Consider the following 18,285-nt stretch of genomic DNA (forward strand, 5'->3'; position numbering starts at 1 on the left):
CACCAAGTGCCCCAGGAAGTCTGTCCAGAGACTTTCGCCATTTGGCAGTAATCAGGGTGGGGCGGGAGGAGCAGTTAATTGGACATCAGTGTGGGTCAGTCTCCTCATTAGCTCTCAGCTGAGTGAATCAGGGCTTGAACCATGCTCCACAGAGCTGGACACACCCAGCAGGCCTCCTTGTTTACAAGTGTGGAAATCGGACCTCAGGATGGGGTAGTCCCACAGAGACTGGGACCCGGGTGTTCTTGACCGTGTGACCAGTGCTCAGCTCTAGGGGAACAGTGGGCGGCGCGGCTGGTGGGGGCAGTAGTCGCTGAGCAGCCAGCCCACCAGCTGATGCCGCTGGCCCCCCCGTCCCCCGCTGTGTCCCCCTCATGCCAGCCAGCCTTCTGAAGCCTGGGCACCAGGGGGTGCTCGGGTGTGGCTGCTGTGATCTCAGGGCTCAGCTCCCGCTGGACTCTCCTCTCCCCTCCTCTCAGGACCCTGGCCCTGGAGCCGGTTTCTGAGAGTGGCGGGTGTTTCTTATTCTCACTAATCCCTGCAGGTTTCTTCCCACACCCAGTTTCTCTTCCGCTTTTCTCCCCACCCTGTTATAAATGAAAGTCAGCGTTAGCGATCCTGCCCCACTTTCCCCGCGTGCTTCAGGGACCTGGCATTTACCTCCCGGCCTGAGGCACGCGTTAGGGGATGGGATTCGGGGCGGTGTCCCTGCTTCATAGAGAAGGCAGACCCTGGGAGTGGGCAGCAGGCTTCTTCCACACCAGCCTGGCTGGTATGGCCCCAGGACATGGGGGTTTAGCCAAGCCCCAGGACTGCAGGCCATGGGGCCCTGGCTGAGGGCGGGTGAGGCTCACAAAAGCCCCGAGTTGAGACCATGCCCCGTGCTGATTTGTGTAGCCACACACACCTTCTGGACTCCTTCACTTGAGCTTGCCTGTGCCGCAGCTGGAGAAATCAGCCACATTTCCCTGGCACGGACACAGGGTCCCCTAGGTGAGACACTGCAGGAAGCCTCCTGTTGGGGAAATGTTCCCAGGACTTCCGAGGGGCCAGCAGTGCAGAGAGCTCAGAAGAGCTCGTGGGGAAGAAGGACCCACATCTAGTCCCATCTGGCTGACAGGCTGGCGGGTGGGGGGCACTTCTGCCTCCCCCAGGGCGTGGCAGGTCTGTCCCAGTATCTCTGTCTTGCTTTTATTAAGAAGCAGCTCCCAGGACCTCTCTCTCTTTGCTGCCCTGTGGAGTTAGCCAAGGGCCCGGCCCGTGTGCGGGCTGCTGTGTGTGGAGCTTGGTATTTGATGAGCTGCTGAGCCAGGGAGGCCTCCAGGGAGCACTTAGTACAGCCTGCCCTGCCCGAGAAGATGCGAGGAAAACAACCAACCGCAATGGGTGACCAATCCCAGTGTGCGATTCTGGCTCCTCGTGGCTGCTCCCCCTTCATAGAGGCCGTGGGGTCGGCCCTGCTCGATTTTCAAGCCCTCATGCAGGAGCGAGGTGTGTGAACTTACGGCTGCCCAGGAGGATCGTGGCTTTCCCGCCCTCGCACACTGCCATGCCTATTCGCTCAACCTTGGCTGGCTACTCCCAGCACACCAGACCCTCGCCACATGTGTCTGAGGCTCCGGGGCACGAAGGCTGTGAGTGGGAGGCGGGCTTGGGGAACCAGCGCTGGTTTCTCTCTTAGGAGTAACTCAGCCCGAGAGCTCTGGTCCTCGCTCGCGGTCGTAGCTTGCCTCGTCTCATGCTGCAGCCACTGCTGTGTGACCCTCTAAGACTGGCGCAAACTCTCTGACCCTCAGTTCCCACAGCTGTCAAGTGGAAGAGTGCCAGAGAGACAAAGTGAGTGCTCTCCGCGTGCCCCTGGCTCCGGCTCTGTTCGAGAACCTCCAGTGCAGGTGGGGCTTTGGGAGAGCACGCAGCCTGGCTGCTAACGGGAAGATGAGGGGCTGAGGCTCAGAGATGCCTCTATCCCCGTGCTGTCTGCCTGTCCCAGGTCATCTGCAGAGAGAGCAAAGTCGGGAAGTGACCAGCTCCTGTGTCTTCCTCTCATGCCAGCCTGCAAGTGTAAGAGATGAACGAGACTGTGTCCCGCACGCACTTTACTTCCTCTCTGCTTGTCCTCGCTGCCCTTTAGGGAACTCAGGCTGCGGAACTACGTCCCAGAGGATGAGGACCTGAAGAAGAGGAGGGTGCCCCAGGCCAAGCCAGTCGCAGGTAGGTGGGCTCTGTGGCCCTGTCGGCTGCCTCCTCCTTGGCAGGCGTCACCCTCTCCTGGAGAATAACTGGCAGTGCCTGGGCTGGAAGCTGGGCCTCCGCGACCCTCCGTCACCATCTCACGGTGGATGGACAAATAGAAGCGGTCAGGGCACTGAAGCGGCCTGGCACGCCTGCTTCGTCCTGCTCACACCCTGCCTTGCAGGCCTTCCAGGGACTGCAAGGGAAGGTCCCTCAGAGGACTGTCTGAGCTGGGAGGTGGACATGGCCCTGGGCCCTTGGACAGCAGGAATAGGAGGATGGGTCCTGTGGGCCCTTGGAGGGTCAGAAAGACCCTGAAGAGGGGCTGACCGTCCAGGTTTCTGGAGAGCAATGGGCAGGCAGACACCCGCCCAGCTCTGGGAGTGGTAGTGCTGGGGCACAGACAGTGGGGAGAGGTGTCCTCACTGGTGGGCTGAGGGGCCTGGCCCAGTCCCCCCGGATGGGAATCATCTGGCCAGCTGCGGCCTGTCCACAGCTATCCACGTGGGGGGTGCTGGGCACTTCTTATGATGCAGATCCCCGACTCTGCCTTGGTTTTTATTCTTTGGTTTTCAATTTTAATAATTAAGTACGTTTATCCTATAAAAGAATAAAGTGTTAGCTACTCAGCCACACATCCCCCCACCTGCACCCCGCAGTCTGCTTCCCCATCTCCTTGGGCCCTGAGAGCACAAATCTAATCCTCCAGAGCTGCCTTGGCAAGGTCTTTGCCTCTAGGGAGTTAGGGGCTGAGGGGAGAGGCAGGGGCAAGAAAGCGCAGACCCTCCTGGGGACGGCTGCTGCCCTTTGCCACATCGGGGAGTGGTGGCTGATTTCCGACCGGCATCCGTTGGTGTCTTGCGCCCTCTAGTGGAAGAGAAGGTGAAGGAGCAGCTGGAGGCCGCCAAGCCAGAGCCGGTCATCGAGGAAGTGGTGAGTGCCTGGGGGTGACCCTGTCCTCTGCTGCTTCCGCGGGTCCTTTTCTCGTCCCCACCTGCTCTCCTCACTCACCCTTCCTTCTCCTCACTTCTTTCTTCCCTTTCTACTTCCCTGCTTCCCCTCAGCCCTCTCCTCCCTCCCCCCTTTGCACCCCCTTTCCTACTTCTGTCCCCCATCTTCTCCTGAGCCCCTCCAGCGCTGACATGTGTCTGCTCCCTCCCAGGACCTGGCCAACCTCGCACCCCGGAAGCCAGATTGGTGAGTGTTGCCCGTGTAGGACCAGTGCAGACTGACTGGATGTTCTTGGTGCCCGGCATGGGCTCGCAGCAGGAGGCAGGCAGTGGAGACAGACAGCCGTGGGGTATAATTATGGTCTGACGTATGTGCTGAGAAGGATGTAAGTGGAGAATGAGGGACGTGGCGGGGCATGACACCTGAGGGTGGGAAGGGGCTCAGGCAGAGGGGGTTCAGCAGTCCCCGCCAAAACGTCCCTTCCGAAAGGATGAGGGCCCACTGCGCCTCAGAGAGCTCCATCTGACCAAGGCTGACCCTTGTCCTCAGGGAGCCGTAGGGTGGAGGCAAGATGGCGGGAAGGGCAGGTGTAGGCTTCTGCCCCGCTTCCGACACCAGCTAGCCTGTCCCCCTTCGATCCCGGTTCCCTCTTCTCTGAAATGGGAATCTTCACTGTCCTGGCGCCCCTGTGACTGGGCTGAGACGGAGGGTGAGAGAGGGCCAGGTGTTCACCTTGGGCCAGAGGCGCCGGTCCCCCACCCTTCCTGCGTGCAGTTCTGTGTCAAGTGGGCACCAGCTGAAGGTGCTCTGATTAGATGAGACAGAGGATGGGGCGCATGTCCTCGGAAACCCCGAACCAGGGGGAAGAGGCTGTGTGTGCACTTGGGGAAGTTCCTGGGGGTTAGGGGAACTGGGCCAGAGGAGGGGCAGGACCCCCAGCGGGCCGGGGCGCGTCACTCCCTGGCGGTGACCAAGGGGAGCAGACGGGGAGGGAGGTCTGGGAGCCATCCGGCCCGCACGCCTCGGCTCGGCCCCCTGGGTTGGGCGGGCCATGGTGCTAGCCCCTGCCTCCCTGGGGCTGTGAAGGGTGGCTGCTGCTGGGTTTTGGGGGATACAGAAAGGGAGAGAGAGGAGCACCCTGACCTTGGGCACACCTCTGTGGTTCCTAATGCCAGAGGGGCTGTCGGAGGTGAGGGAGCGCCAGGGCCGCACCGGCCAGCCTTCAGCCTCTGCCTCCTCCCGCCTCCCTGCTCCAGGGACCTCAAGAGAGACGTAGCCAAGAAACTGGAGAAGCTGGAGAAGCGGACCCAGAGGGCCATCGCTGAGCTGATCCGTAAGTGTGGGGCCTGGCACAGCGGGGGCCCCTGCCCTCCGGGCGGTGGCGCAGGCGCGTGGCTCCGCTCCACTCCTCCCGTCTGCCCCCATGCAGGTGAGAGGCTGAAGGGCCAGGAGGAGAACCTGGCTTCTGCAGTGGCCACCACCGCCGCCACCGAGCCAGAGGCCTGTGACTCCGACTGAGCTGTGCCCTGTCCCCGCACCCGCTACCAGGCCTGTCTTCCAGGAGGATGGTCTTGGGCCAGGGTAGAGCCTGGACTTGCCACCACCTCCAGTTTGCCTTCAGAACTGACTCCCTGCCTCACAGTCTGAACCCCACCCATCCCACTGGGGTGAGGTCAGCTCCTTGTCTCCTGAAGGGCCCCCTCCATGCTGAGTTGGGGGAGAGGCTACGACAGCCCTGTGGCCATGCTGTATCTGTGCTTGTTCTATGTATTTTGAACTTCTTTTTCTATCTGGAAATAGAAACACGCTGACCCCTGTGTGTGGCAGAAAACCGTCTGAATATTGGGGATGTTTTGAGTTTGGGCCCCAAGAGGGCAGCTGCAGAGGTGATGCTTACTATGAGGAAGCCCTGTATTGGGCTGAGTGTGTTGAGGTTGGAGGGGTGGGGAGGGCCAGGCCTGACCTTCAGACATCTAGGTCCTGGCCCCATCCTTGGTTAGCAGTCATCATCTCAAAGTCCTCGGGGGACAGCTGTGGACCTCACGGTAATCTGTGGGACACCGTGGAGAGGTTCTCGCTGTGGTCCTCTGTAGACCCCCTGACAGTGAGAGAGAGAAGAGACTGGGCCCCTGACAGGGGTGCGCTGCATCCTGGCAAGCCTCAGCTCTGGGCTGCCACAGATTCGAGGCCCCGGCACCATTCATTCACATCCGCTCAGCCCCAGAAAGCCCTCATCCCCCTTCACCCGTCAGAGCTGGACTCTGGCTTCCTGGGACAGGGCCCCTGCATGGGGAAGGGTGGCCCATTCTGCTCACCACTGGGATATTATAGCCTGGATTTTGGGAGTGGCCTTGGACCCTGGGCCCCCAGGGTCCTGGCTTTAGGACCATGAGCCTCCCCTGTGGAGCTTACTGTCCAGAATGACCGGCTGACCACAAGGCTGACTCGAGGTCCCTGTGACCGTTTAGTTTCGTCTCCTCCAGGATCCTGAGTTTCTTTCTGGATTTCCCCTTGAGCCTCCTGCCCCAGTCATGGGTCACATCCCAGTGTATTGCTCCCTCTGTGCTAGTTTCCAGGGACACAGCGGCCTGGCTCCGGTGGACGGTGCTGAGGAGTCAGGCAATGGAGGGCAATGAGCATGCACACAGACTGCCACACTCGAACAGTAAAGCAGACGCTTGAATGCACAGTGACGCAACTCCCCTAAGAAGGCAATTCTTAGGAAAGGAGCACAAAGTCGCAGCTGTAGGTAAGGGCCAAAGTGGTGGCTGACAAGGCCAGGACTGATTCCCCTCACAAGGGACGGGGATCAGACATGCCCCAGGTGTCAGGGCTGGAGCCAGGCTCCCTCTGCATAGCCAGAGGTCTAGAGCTGTTTCCCTTCCTAGGCATAAAGGATGAAAAGATGCTCACACCTCCTGGGATTGCAGTTGGAAGCACGATGTTTGTCTGTGGCAGTGTAGGATTCAGACACCTCAAGCAGGCCCCCGCTTGGCACCCTGTAGGGAGGGAGAAGGAAAAGTAGAAACTGTACCCATGAGGGGTACTCAGAAATGATAAAATGCGTGAGAAAATCCAGTCAATGCCATAAAGAATGGCCAGCAACACAAGTGGGAGAATTTCTGCTGGAAGAAAGTAAAACAGTAACATCCTCACAGGCTTTGAAATGAGCATTGGTTTCATCACCAGAGAGATCAAAGAGGGACTAACCCCCACCTCACAACTCAAGCGCAGGGATTTGTTATAAGAAACAACTGATGAGAAATCTTGAAAATAAAGAATGTTTATTAACATAAGCAACTCACTGAATGAGTTGAATGATAACTTATAGTCGAAGAAGGAATTAATAAATCAGAATTAAAGCTGAAGATCCAAAAGGTGGCAGAGAGCGAGAAATAAGCAGTGCTTAGAGAAGCATCACGCATGTGGAATGAGTGATCCAAAAGGGAAAGCAGGGGGAATTGTGACCAAGTCTCGGAAGTGATGTTCCTCCACAGCCTGCTTGTTAGAAACAAGTCACTCCATCCAGCCCACACTCAGAGGGAGAAGATGTAGATTACACCTCAAGGTGGAATCTTTAAGAATTTGAGGGTGTATTTTAAAACCAACACATACCTGGACACAGGGTAATAAACTGTCAGGATAAAAAGACCAAGAAACAATCTTGAAATTAGAGATTATATCATCTTGCAAAGACCAAGCCCACAGCAGATATCTCAGCCACAGCCAGCGTTAACTGGAATGGTACCTTTTAATATTAGTGTTAACAGACAAAGGTAATTGTTGAAAATTCTATACCTGACAAGAACGTGCCTGACAAGTACAAAATATTTTTAGACAAAACCAGATATTTTTGTCACCAGCAGACTAAAAATCTGTTTTGAGGTAATGAAAATATTCTGAAATGGACTGTGGTGGTGGTTGTACGAGTCTGTGAATATGCTACAAGCCTTTGTATTGTACCTTTAAATGGGTGAATTGTATGAGGCATGTATTATATCTCAATAAAGATTTTTTTTTTTTAATGAATGTCTTCAGACTGTAAAGCTGAAGATCCATTTTTCTTAAATGCATGTCTTCAGACTGGAGGGCCACAATTCCAGGTAGAATATCTGAGATATAAGGAGAAACTAAGAGAATGAAAATATACATTTAAGTAGGCACTGACCTTATAAAACAAATAGGTGTTGTGAAGTTAAAAAAAAGACCTACTTAGAATACATAACTACCATGGTGTGTATGTCCCGAAGTGAGAGGTGACTGGAATTCTAGCCATCAACCAAACTCACCCAGGAAGAGAGAAAAGACTCTAGTACACGGGAAGGCTGACATTTCTAGAATAACCCTAAAAATAAACATAGACTGTGCTTCCTTCCAAGGAAACTGAGAAAAAAATAGAATGAGAAAAATTAGCCAAAAGAAGGCAAAGAGAAAAAGAAGAGGCAAATAAATCCAAATATGTCATATTACTATTAATGTACCTTACTGCTTTAAAAAAAAAAAAAAAAAAAAAAAACAACCCCGGTCTGATGCTGTTTAAAAAGAAACCTAAACCCAGTCTTTCAAGGAGACAGACTGAAAGTGAAGGGACTCGGGTAGCTGAAGTGATGCTACACCTGCATTTTCACTACAATGGTCAAGATGGGTAAAGAGGAAAATCCTACAAGCCACAGGAGGAAAACAAAACGCAGAAAGATTGCCTACTGATGAATGAGTTCCACTTTCATCAGCAGGAGAAATGGAAACAAAAATTTTCCTAAGTGCCAAGGAAACATAAATGTCAATTATGTCATAATGCTCCCTTATAAATAATAAGGGCAAGACAGATTTTTCAGGCTCATGACACTGTTTACTGTGCATGAAATTTGCTGAGAGGATACTCCATAGCAGGAGCCGGGTGGGGGCAGGGAGAGACACGGGAGTCAGGACGGCGTTTGATAGGTGCACCTGCAGATCTTAAGGAGAGGTTTGTTGTTCTTGTGTTACATCTAGTGACTCCTTGAGACCACTAAGGACATGAGTTCCTTCTGGGCCCCCAGCTGCCATCCTTAGCTCCCCTAGGAGCCTCCCCCACCTCCCTCCAGGTTCAAGCTCCAGGTGGCGGGGAGAGAGGATAAAGGGCAAACCAGCTGAAGAAACCATGGCTTCAAGCCCAGTCCCCCATGCTTGCCTTCACGTCTGATCAGCCATCACTGTGTCAAATTCAGTCCTAACTTCAGACATGTGGGAGGAAGGGTATTTTAAGTTGGGCACATTGCCACCATGATTGATGTTGAGGTTCCATGAGAAAGGAAGAAGGGCAGAAAGAGTGCTGGAAAGGCAGCCAGCAGTGCCTGCCACAGGATGCAGGAAGAAGTGGTGAGCAAAGAAACTGGTCAACCGCGCAAAAGTCAGGAATCGACTAAAGAAAGACCGACAAAGAGGAGACATACATTAGGAATATTAGGAAATGAATTAAGGCAATCACTGTAGACCCCAGGGACATCAAAAGGACAATAAAGCGATACTGTAAATAACTACCCACATAAATTTGACAGGTTGATTCAATGGACCAACTCCTTGAAAAGCACAAACTGCCGCAGCTCACCCCAGATGAAAAGATAATTTGCATAGCTCTGTAACTATTAAGGATATTGAATTAATAGTTAATAATTTGAGACCTCTTGAACTCTCTAAGCCCAGGTGATTTTACTGGAGAATTGATATACAGGTTTAATGCAATTCACATCAGAATTTCAGTAAGATCTTTATATATGGACAAGAATATTTCTAAAGTGTATCAGGAAAGTTACAAGAACTTGAACAGCTTAAACAATTTTCAACTAGATGAATGAAGCCCCTAGTGGCTCAGACGGTAAAGAGTCTCCTTGCAATGCAGGAGACCTGGGTTCGATCCCTGGGTGGAGAAGATCCCCTGGAGAAGGGAGTGGCAACCCACTCCAATATTCTTGCCTGGGAAATCCCATGGACAGAGGAGCCTGGCGGGCTACAGTCCATGGGGTCGCAGAGTCGAACATGAATGAGCAACTAACACTTCCACTTTCATAAAGCAGGAGGAGCCGATCTACCCATTTAAAGACTTACTGTACAACTATGGTAATCAAGATAGTGGTATTGGTGGAAAGATAGGCACATAGATCAATGGAAGGGTACAGAGAACTCAGAAGTAGCTCCACACAGGTACAGCCAACTAATTTTTGGCAAAGGTACTCAATGAAGGAAGGATAGTCTTCAGCAGATGGTGCTGGACTGATTGGAAATCCATCCATAGACCCCTCAGAAAGGAACCTTAAACTTCAAACCTTATTACAAAAGTTAAAGTAGATCATAGGAGGAAACCTTTAGGACCTAGAGCTTGGCGAACAGAGTCCTCAGACGTGAGAAAGCATAATTCATAAAGGAAAAAAAAAGGAGCAAATTTGACTTTTGCTCCAACAAAGACCCTGTTAAGAGGATTAAGAGAAAAGCTACTGAGATAATATTTGCAAACCCCGTATCTGACAAAGGACTCATGTCTAGAATAATAAAGAACTCTCGATTGGAGGGAGAGGTGGGAGCTCTCAGGCCCCAGCAGCCCCTCTTATCGGGCAGAAGAAATGGGCCGAGTGGCAGTGCCCAGCTCTCTGGATGAACCCCTGGTGTGCCCGCTGCTACCCAGCCTGCCAGGCACTCCTCTGGGACGGCCCCAACTGACCTCCCAATGCTCCCTGCCCCTCCTCCTGCTTAAAATCCTCAAGGATATCTGACCTCTGGGTCATCTCAGGACAGGTATCAGGCCTGAAATGTCCTGCAACAGCATGGATGCTCCTTTGCCAAGCAGTGGACAGGAGCACAGGGCCTGCTGGCCCAGAAACTCAGGCTGGGTGCCTCTGGGTGATGGGGGGAGAAGGGGGAGGACAGCACAAGGGCTGGGAGGAAGTCACACCTGGGATTGCAGGAACAGGACCCTAGAGGCCAGGTGGACATCCTGGCTGGTACAGGGCCGGTACCACATGAGGAACAGCGGACTCTGGGTCAGAGAGAGGCACAGCCTCCAAAGTTATGAGGGAAAGTTCTGTCCCGCCTAGTGGGCTGCAGGTCAAGTGTGTGAAATTGGCCAGTTTGGGCAAATTGAGTCCCTTGGACTCTGCCTGTGCATCCTAAAGCCCGTGGCATCCTCCAGGTCAAGTCCCCTGTTGGGGTTCCACGCTGCTGCTCCCCACCTCTGGGCTCCACTGTGTGAGACCCCCGCTCACCTTCAGGGGCCCCTCCTTGGGACTCTGAGCTGCAGCTGGGGCCTGCTGCAGCACCCCTCCAGGAGCTGGGGATTCAGGCATTAATTCATCCTGTTGCCTGACTATCTGCCTTGTGCCGACGTCTTCCCTGGTAGCTCAGTGGTGAAGACTTCACCTGCCAATGTAGGCAACATGGGTTCAATCCCTGGGTCAGGAAGATCCCCTGGAGAAGGAAATAGCAACCCATTCCAGTATTCTTGCCTAGGAAATCTCATGGACAGAGGAGCCTGGCAGGCTACGTACGGTCCATGGGGTTGCAAAAGAGCCGGACATGACTGAGCGACTAAACAACAGCCTTGTGCTGAACGCTGTTCCAGGGGCTAAGGCTGCAGCTGTGAACCTGACGTTGGCCCTACTATCCGGGAGCTGACCTTCCACGTGGTCTTGGGGTCTGTGCCAGGAGCCATATCCCTTCCGTCAGACCAGTCTAAAAGACTTTCCTTTCCCCAGACCATCTGACTAGGCATCACAGTGAGCCTTAGTGAGTGGTTAGGACCCCGAGGGCCGGGCGATTCTATTCAGCCAAGAGACGTTTATGAAGAGTCAACCTGTAAGTCTTCATTTCCCTGCACTGTCCTCACATGGCCGCTGGGGGGCAGCAGAGGACACCGACCCAGGGCCCCTGCTGGGTTTGGGTCAGCACAGCCTGCTTTTCCCGCTGCTGAAGTGGGTCTTCTGTTAACAAACCTCACCCCACCAGAGGAAGCACCCCTGTCTTTTCCCCTGGGGCCTGTGTCATTTAAGGGGCTGGCATCAGAGGTGATCCCGAGAGTGGGGCTCCATCAAGCCGAAACCCAGAATAGTGGTGGCTGTGTCCTGGGGAGCAACAGTACCCTCCACTCGCACCCCCATGCCAGCCTTCCCCAGGTCCCAGACACTTTCAGGGTGTGGGGGCTCTAAGTGGAGGGTATGGAGTGCCCTCCCAGCCCTGAGGGGGGTGCCAACCCTGTCTCATCCCTCCCGAGGGAGGGTCTGCACATGTGTGAGGTGTGTGGACAGGACACCTAGGGATGTCTGTAGCCTGGCTGGGGAAGGGGCCCCACCTGGAGACTCAGGTCCCCTTAGCCCCGGGGCCTGTCCTGAAAGTCTGTTCCTCAAACCCAGGCTTCTAAGATGCCTCGATCTGAGGCAAGTGGGCATCCATAGCGCAGAGTGGGTATGCACACTGGGTCCCTGGGCTGCCTGCCTCCCTGCCTCAGGCCTGGCCTCAGGGCCTCTGGCAGCTGTGGGCTGGGCAGGGGTGTCCAGCCTATTTCCCGGCCAGCCTGCCCTTTCTTTATGTATTTACCGGTTTTCTTTAAATGTTCCCATTACTCAGGCCTCCGGTCGGCACTGAGACAGAAATAAATCCCACAAGGCCGCCCAGCCAGAAGGGCGGAATCCGATTCCCCCTCAGAGGGTGGAAGAAGCTCCTATGCGGAGCGTGCTCAGACCACGGTGGCCCACACATCCCACATGGCACGAATATGGCCACGCACCCCGTGTGGTTGCCTGCACACCCATGTATTCACACACCTAAACTCCTACATCCACAGATGCCTCACAAACATGCAAGCACACCCATGTCCCACACACACTCAGCTTGGCCTAATACACACACGCACTCATTTGTACATGCACTCAGCCCGGTCACACAGATTGGCCTCCTATGCACACATGAACCCACCCCATTGCAGAATGGATTTATGCACACATACCCACACCCCTGCATACACACATGCAGACTCACCCCCCTCCCCCCAAACACACAGACACACTCATGCACACATTCCCTGACAGGCAGGCTTCTGCTCAGTTGTGACCACAACACTCTGGGATCACAAGTCAGTCATCCTCAAGGTGCTGGTGGGCAAGACAAGTGGTAAGGCTGTGGAGGGTGGGAGGGTGAGGCTGTGGGGGGTGGGAGGATGAGGCAGCTCCCGTGCAGCTCCGGAGGAGAGTGGCCTCATGGGAACACAGGCCCAAGGCTGCCAGGGCTTCTGAATTTTTAAGAGAAATTGAAAAGCTGAATTTTTATGTGAAATATCCTGATTTTTAAATGTTGGCTCAAGATGCCGAAAATACTCTGTGGGCCAAACCAAACACATCTCCGGGCCAAATTCCACCCACAGGCGGCATTCTCAGACCACGGGTCCACACAGACACACACACACAGATAGACACACATATATATACAGACATACATACTGATAAATATAAATAGACACACTGGTGCACACACGATACAGTTGCATACACATAGACACATGGAAATGCACACATGCGAATGGACACATACATATACAAACATGGGCACATCTACAGCACACAGCTGTACAAATAGAACTGCAAACTCAGTACAGATAGACACAACAGACACGTGACTAGACACAAACACACGTAGACAAAGACATGCACAAATACAATTAAGCACATAGACACAACACAAACACACAGGCACATACACTCGAACATACATAACAACAGACCCACAGCACGTCTCTCTTGTCTCCTGGTGGGGGTGAGCTTGTGGGAGCAGGTATCCTGACAGTGCAGCCTCTGTGCAGGGCCAGGGCGCGGTTCACACCAAGGCTGTCCCCTGACTCATGTATGCTGCAGCAGCAACAGGGTGCCAGGGCAGAGGCCCCCAGGAGGGCTGGCTGGAGAGCGTAGTGTGGGGAGGGCAGAGGAGCAGGTGGTTGGCCTCATGTGCCAGGCCCTGGGAGTCTGGAGCCACAGGCACTGAAGCTCTGAGAAGGGAGCTTGCAGTGGCCACAAGCCCAGCGCACCGTGCCCCGAACCCATCCTCCCAGCCTGGCCTCACCCCCTTCCTTCTCACCGCTGAGAAGCAAGGCCAACAGGAGCCTCATGGGGCTGCTCATCAGCTGAGACCCTCACCAGAGCTGCTGGCCATGGACCGACCCGGCCTTCCAGGCAGGGGTCGTTTGGGGGAATTGAAACTCTCCGCTCTCCTCTTCCCTAAAATGGATGCTGCAGGTGTGGAGGAGCAAAATTAATGCAAGCACACGAAGGGCCCCGCCTCCCACACCCCCCACCCCCGCCCTTCACTCACAGATGGCAGGCGGAGGCCCAGAAGGATGGTTTTAGGCCTCTATTTTCTGCCCCCCAGCCCCTGGCCCTTTTCCTGACCCCCAGCCTTTGGATGGGCAGAAGCTGCACAGACCTTGCACCCATCCCCCTTGGCCCCCACTGCCTGCATGACCAGGATGCCGAAGAAGGAGGGAGCCTGTCTCTAGGGGGTGTCCTTAGTCTTCTGTGCTGAGGCCTCCTAGTTGCCCAAGAAAAAGTCCTGGTACAGGAAGCTAAAACCCAGCCTGGGGACCCAAGAGGGGTATTGAGACCACGCAGGTCAAGAGACCTAGATGGGAGCCTGGTCTCAGAAGTGCGGCTGAGGCTCAGAGAGGGCAGGCAGCTTGCCCTGGATCACACGGCGAACACCGGGAGCCAGCCATGGCCCAGACCCCAGCCTGTGTCTGGAGTCCCAGCCCCTCTGCCCCAGGCAAGGGTTGTTTCAGTTGGCCATGGGAGCCTCACGCCGGAATCATTCTGGAGTTGGCTGAGGAGACAACAGGGAGACAGCTAAACTCAACCCACCTAGCATTCGTGGCGATGAGAGCCACCTCAGAAGCACCCTCTGACCAGGTCCCCACAGCCAGACCTCACATCTAAAAATGAAGGCAGAGCCAGGACCCTATCAGAACCCCTGAGAGCGGGCCCATGCCCCCCACCCCCGCCTTGCCCACAGCCACAGCTGGGCTGTGTCTCCTCAGACCGCCTCAGGAGGTCCATGCTCCTCAGGAGCCCTCAGTGCAGGGCTGTGCCCACTGCGTTTCTCTCCCCAGCTGTCATGTCCGCTCACGCACACTCAGAACAGGGCTGTCTCCTCTCAGACTCCCATGGAAAGTCCATGTCCCCTCATGTGCCCTCAGAAAGATTGTGTGTCCTTAGACCACGCAGGACCAGTCTCATCTCCTCATTCACTCTCAGAGCAGGGCTGGGTCCCCTCACGCTCCCTCAGGAGGCCCAGTGTCCCCTCAGACGCCCTCGGGCACCTGACAAAGGTGAAAGGCTCTGTCTCCTCAGGGCAGGCGTTGTGCCTTCACTCCCCCTCGGGGCAGACACCACGGAAGGCCCATATCCCCTCAGGTGCCCTCAGGGAAAGATTGTGTCTGTAGCCCACACAGTGCAGCTATCATTTCTCAGTCTTCCTCAGAACCCCTCAGGATGTCCAATGTCTCCTCACACGCCTTCCGAGCAGTGCTCTATTCCCCTCAGATCCCCAGAGGTCCATGTTCCCTCAGGTGCCCTCAGAGCAGGGCTTGCTCCCCTCAGGCTCCGTCAGCACATGCCCTCAGAGGGGAACTCTGTTCCCTCAGGCACCCACAAAAGATCCATGTCCCCTCATGTGCCAACAGATGAAGGGTTGGGTCTCCTCAGAGCACACAGAGTGGATCTTGTCACGTCCCTCACCCTCAGCAGGGCTAGGTCCCCTTGGACCCTCACGGAAGGTAAATATGTCTCCTCACCCGCCCTCAGAGCAAACTGTGTTCCCTCAGATTCCTCAGGCTTAGGGGTCAGGCCCAACATACCCTCTGAGCAAAGGTCAGGCCTCTTAGGGCCTCCCCACAGCAGAATTGTGCCCCCTCAGAATCCCCAGGCAGGGTCCGGTCTCCTCACTTGCCCTCAACACATGGCCGGACCCCCTTAGTCCTCCAGGGAAACCCACGTCCCCCTTGCACACCGTCAGATCAAGGCTCTCCTCAGACCTCCGGGCTGGGTCCTGTGCTTTTCATCTTCCAGGGAACTGAGTCTCTGTTCTCATTCTGTCTTCTCTCTTACCACCACCCCAGACTAACTAGTGGGAGTAGACAATGAAAGCTTGCTCCCTCCGGGCTCACGTATGGGCCCCGTTCAGTCATTTCTTCTCCACAGGCTTGCCTGTGAGGATCGTTAGAGGCCTGTCTTTGATACCCCTGAACTCTCCAGACCTGCTCTGAGCTGGGAACTACTCTGAACTGGGACTCACCCAGCTTCCCCTTTCAGCCTAGCCTGTGTTTCAGGAGCCCCCGGGGGTCGCATTCCTCTTGCGTCTTCAGAGGTCCCCCTCTCAGCCTGGGCTGGAGGCAGACAAGGCCAGAGAGGGCAGGGCCCATGCAAATCCAAGACAGGTGGGAGGTGCAGCCCATCTATTACTGGCCCCAGTCGGAGTCCACGCGGTGCCCAGACACCACGGCCGAGGAGACCTGACGAGTCAGGGTCTCCTGGCGTGCTCCACCCTGCCCGCCTGCTGCCCGGCTCGGCTACTGTTTACGTGTTCCCTGCGGCTTGGCTGGGCTAGCGGCCTTGAAGGGAGAAATGACCACCTGGCTCCAGCCCCTGTTCAAGGCAAACAGGGTCCTGACCGCCTGCCAGGCCCTCTGAGGGCTCCCACTTCCTCTGCCAACACCTGGATGGCCCAGGCGGGGCTCAGGGCCCCTCTGAGTGGGGAGGCCAGCCCTGGCCCAGGAGCTCCAGGTCTAGGCGAGGGGACCTTGTCTTGGACTAGAAGCATAGACTGATGTCAGAAGTCCAGTTCTATCCTGGCCATCTGGTTGAGGAGGAACATGGTGCCCAGGCTAGAGGAGGAGGCCTGGCCTTGTCCTGGGTGCGAAAGTACTGAGGAAGGAGGGCCAGGCCTTGGGAAGGAGGCATTCAAGGGGATATGAGGGAACATGGCCCTGTATGGGGATACCAACCTGAGGGGTTACCCAGCATGTCTCGGGGACATTTAGTCCAAAGGAAAAGCTCAAAGCATTTGGGGGGTTCATCTAAAGGGACGCTGGTAACAAGTCTGAGGGGCGAGCGCAACCTTGTTTTGGGGGGTGGCCGGTCTGTTGGGGGCGGGGCGTGGTGTGAACCACCTAAAAGATGAACACAGCCCTGTCCTGGGGGAGTCCACTCTGAGGGGTAAGCACAGCCCTGGCATGGGGTGGAAAAGCTTCCCCAGCCTGTGGGAAGAAGCTTCCCCTGTTCTAGAGGAAATCTGAGGGGAGGCTCCACTCTGTGCTGGGGGGTACCCCATCTGAAGGGAAACACGGTTCTGTCCTAGAGGTACCCAGTGTGAGTGTTTCGGGGTGAGGAGGCCTGGTGGACTGTACTTCAGAAGCCTCCTGAGGAATCTGGGCTGGAAGATGGGGCCCTGAGGCCCAGCCAGCTTGGGGGTGAGTGACTCTGCCTGTGGGGTGGGTGGGGTGAGTTGCCCTGAAGGCCTAGTGATTTGGAGGTCCCATGGCTAAGCCCTGGAAGTACTGGGGGGCATCATAATCCCCAGTCATCCCCATCATAATCCTCTGGGGATGGGGGTGGGAATGGGGCTTCTGTCCTGCTTAGGTCTCCTTCCCCCAGCCAGTAGCTCATCCAGGGCCCTTCCTAACAGTAGTACCTCTCACCCCTATCCCCAGCCCCCCGCAAGGCAACCTCTCCCCTGACCGCTGTGTAACCTCCTTGGGCCTCGATACTGGAGCACGTTGCTCAGACCTTGCTGCTCTCCCTTCAGATCGTCCAGTGGCTCCCAGCATTCACAGGAACCCTTGATGCTCAGCCTGGTGACTCAGTGGCCTTCAGGTCCTGCCCTGTGCCTCTCACACCATTCCAAGCAGATGGCACTCCATGGGTGCACCAGGCCTTTGGACAGTTGCTTGCCCTTCCCTTCCATCTAGGCGGCCAAGCCGGCTGGACCTGAGGCCGCTCAGAGCACAGTGCCCGCCACCTCAAGAGAGTTTCTGATTGTAGCCTCATGACCTCTTTCCTAGCCCTTGATGGTGGGGCAAAGCAGAAGTGGGGATAAGAGACAGGGAGCACTCCCCAGTTGCCGAGTCCATGGAGAAGAACAAAAGTTGGAGCTGGAGATGAGAGAAAGGGTGGGCTAGGCAGGGGCACCAGCTCATGCACAGACCCAGAGGCAGGGCCGTCTTCAGGTCTGAGCAAGCAGCTTGCTCAGAACACGGGGTGGAGATGCAGTCGGGTCATTTCTCAGATTCAGGCCGAGCAGAGCCTGTGCCATTCTGGAGTCCCCGACGGGGCGGGTGGCAGGGGCTGAGGGGGCAATGTGTTGGGTGGGTGGGTGTCGGGTGGGGATGCTAATAACCCCGCTGGATCCATGGTGAGTGGATGTGTGGAGTCTCGCAGACAACCACCTGGACGCCCACCCCAGCCATCCTCTGGGCTCAGAGCCCTGGCTCCCCCAACAGTTCCTGCACCAGAGCAGGGACCCCAGCCCGCTTTTCACCCGATGGCCTTGGCACTGCTCCTGCACCCTCTGTCTTGTGGCCAGAGGGGTGTCGGGTCCAGGGTCAGGGCTGGGGGTCACATTTGGAGGGTTCCCTGCATGCTTCAGCCTCCAAAGGGCATAGTGTGGCCACTAGACTGGCAGAAGGGGGCCCTGAAGCAAGGTCCAAGGCTTGGGGACGTGGCCAGGGACCCAAGGGGTCTTCTGTCGTGCAGCATGACAGAGACTGGGGGCCAGAGCTTCTCTAGGCTTAGACAGTGGCCTCTCCTGGGCCCCTTCTGGCCCCTGCGCCCTGACACACCAAGGGCTGGCCCATGGTTCCCAAACCCTGCCCCTGAGATGAGACCAAGAACTCCCCCATGGCTCCCAGCCCCTCCTGTCACACCATTCCAAGCAGATGGCACTCCATGGCCACTCCAGGCCTTTGGACAGTTGCTTGTCCTTCCCTTCCATCTAGACGGCCAAGCCGGCTGGACCTGAGGCCTCTCAGAGCACAGCGCCCGCCACCTCAGAGAGAGGTGCAATGAGAACCCAGTTCAGACCTCAGGAAGCCAGACACTG

General features: G+C 55.9%; 1 protein-coding gene across 3 annotated transcripts in view; it reads left to right on the forward strand.

The window, feature by feature from the left end:
- The window catches only part of CCDC12 (coiled-coil domain containing 12), a 42,603-nt gene extending 35,391 nt beyond the window's left edge, over nucleotides 1–7,212 (forward strand). For all 3 annotated transcript variants that reach the window (XM_069561636.1, XM_069561635.1, XM_069561634.1), the window contains 5 exons: nucleotides 2,132–2,211; nucleotides 3,104–3,165; nucleotides 3,395–3,429; nucleotides 4,440–4,516; nucleotides 4,613–7,212. In XM_069561636.1, coding sequence (XP_069417737.1) covers nucleotides 2,132–2,211; nucleotides 3,104–3,165; nucleotides 3,395–3,429; nucleotides 4,440–4,516; nucleotides 4,613–4,701 — 343 coding nt within the window. In that variant the 3' untranslated portion in view covers nucleotides 4,702–7,212. The remainder of the gene's footprint in view (nucleotides 1–2,131; nucleotides 2,212–3,103; nucleotides 3,166–3,394; nucleotides 3,430–4,439; nucleotides 4,517–4,612) is intronic.
- The last annotated feature ends 11,073 nt before the right edge of the window (nucleotides 7,213–18,285 follow it).

The sequence above is a fragment of the Ovis canadensis genome, chromosome 19 (genome assembly GCF_042477335.2).
Source record: "Ovis canadensis isolate MfBH-ARS-UI-01 breed Bighorn chromosome 19, ARS-UI_OviCan_v2, whole genome shotgun sequence".
NCBI lineage: Eukaryota > Metazoa > Chordata > Mammalia > Artiodactyla > Bovidae > Ovis > Ovis canadensis.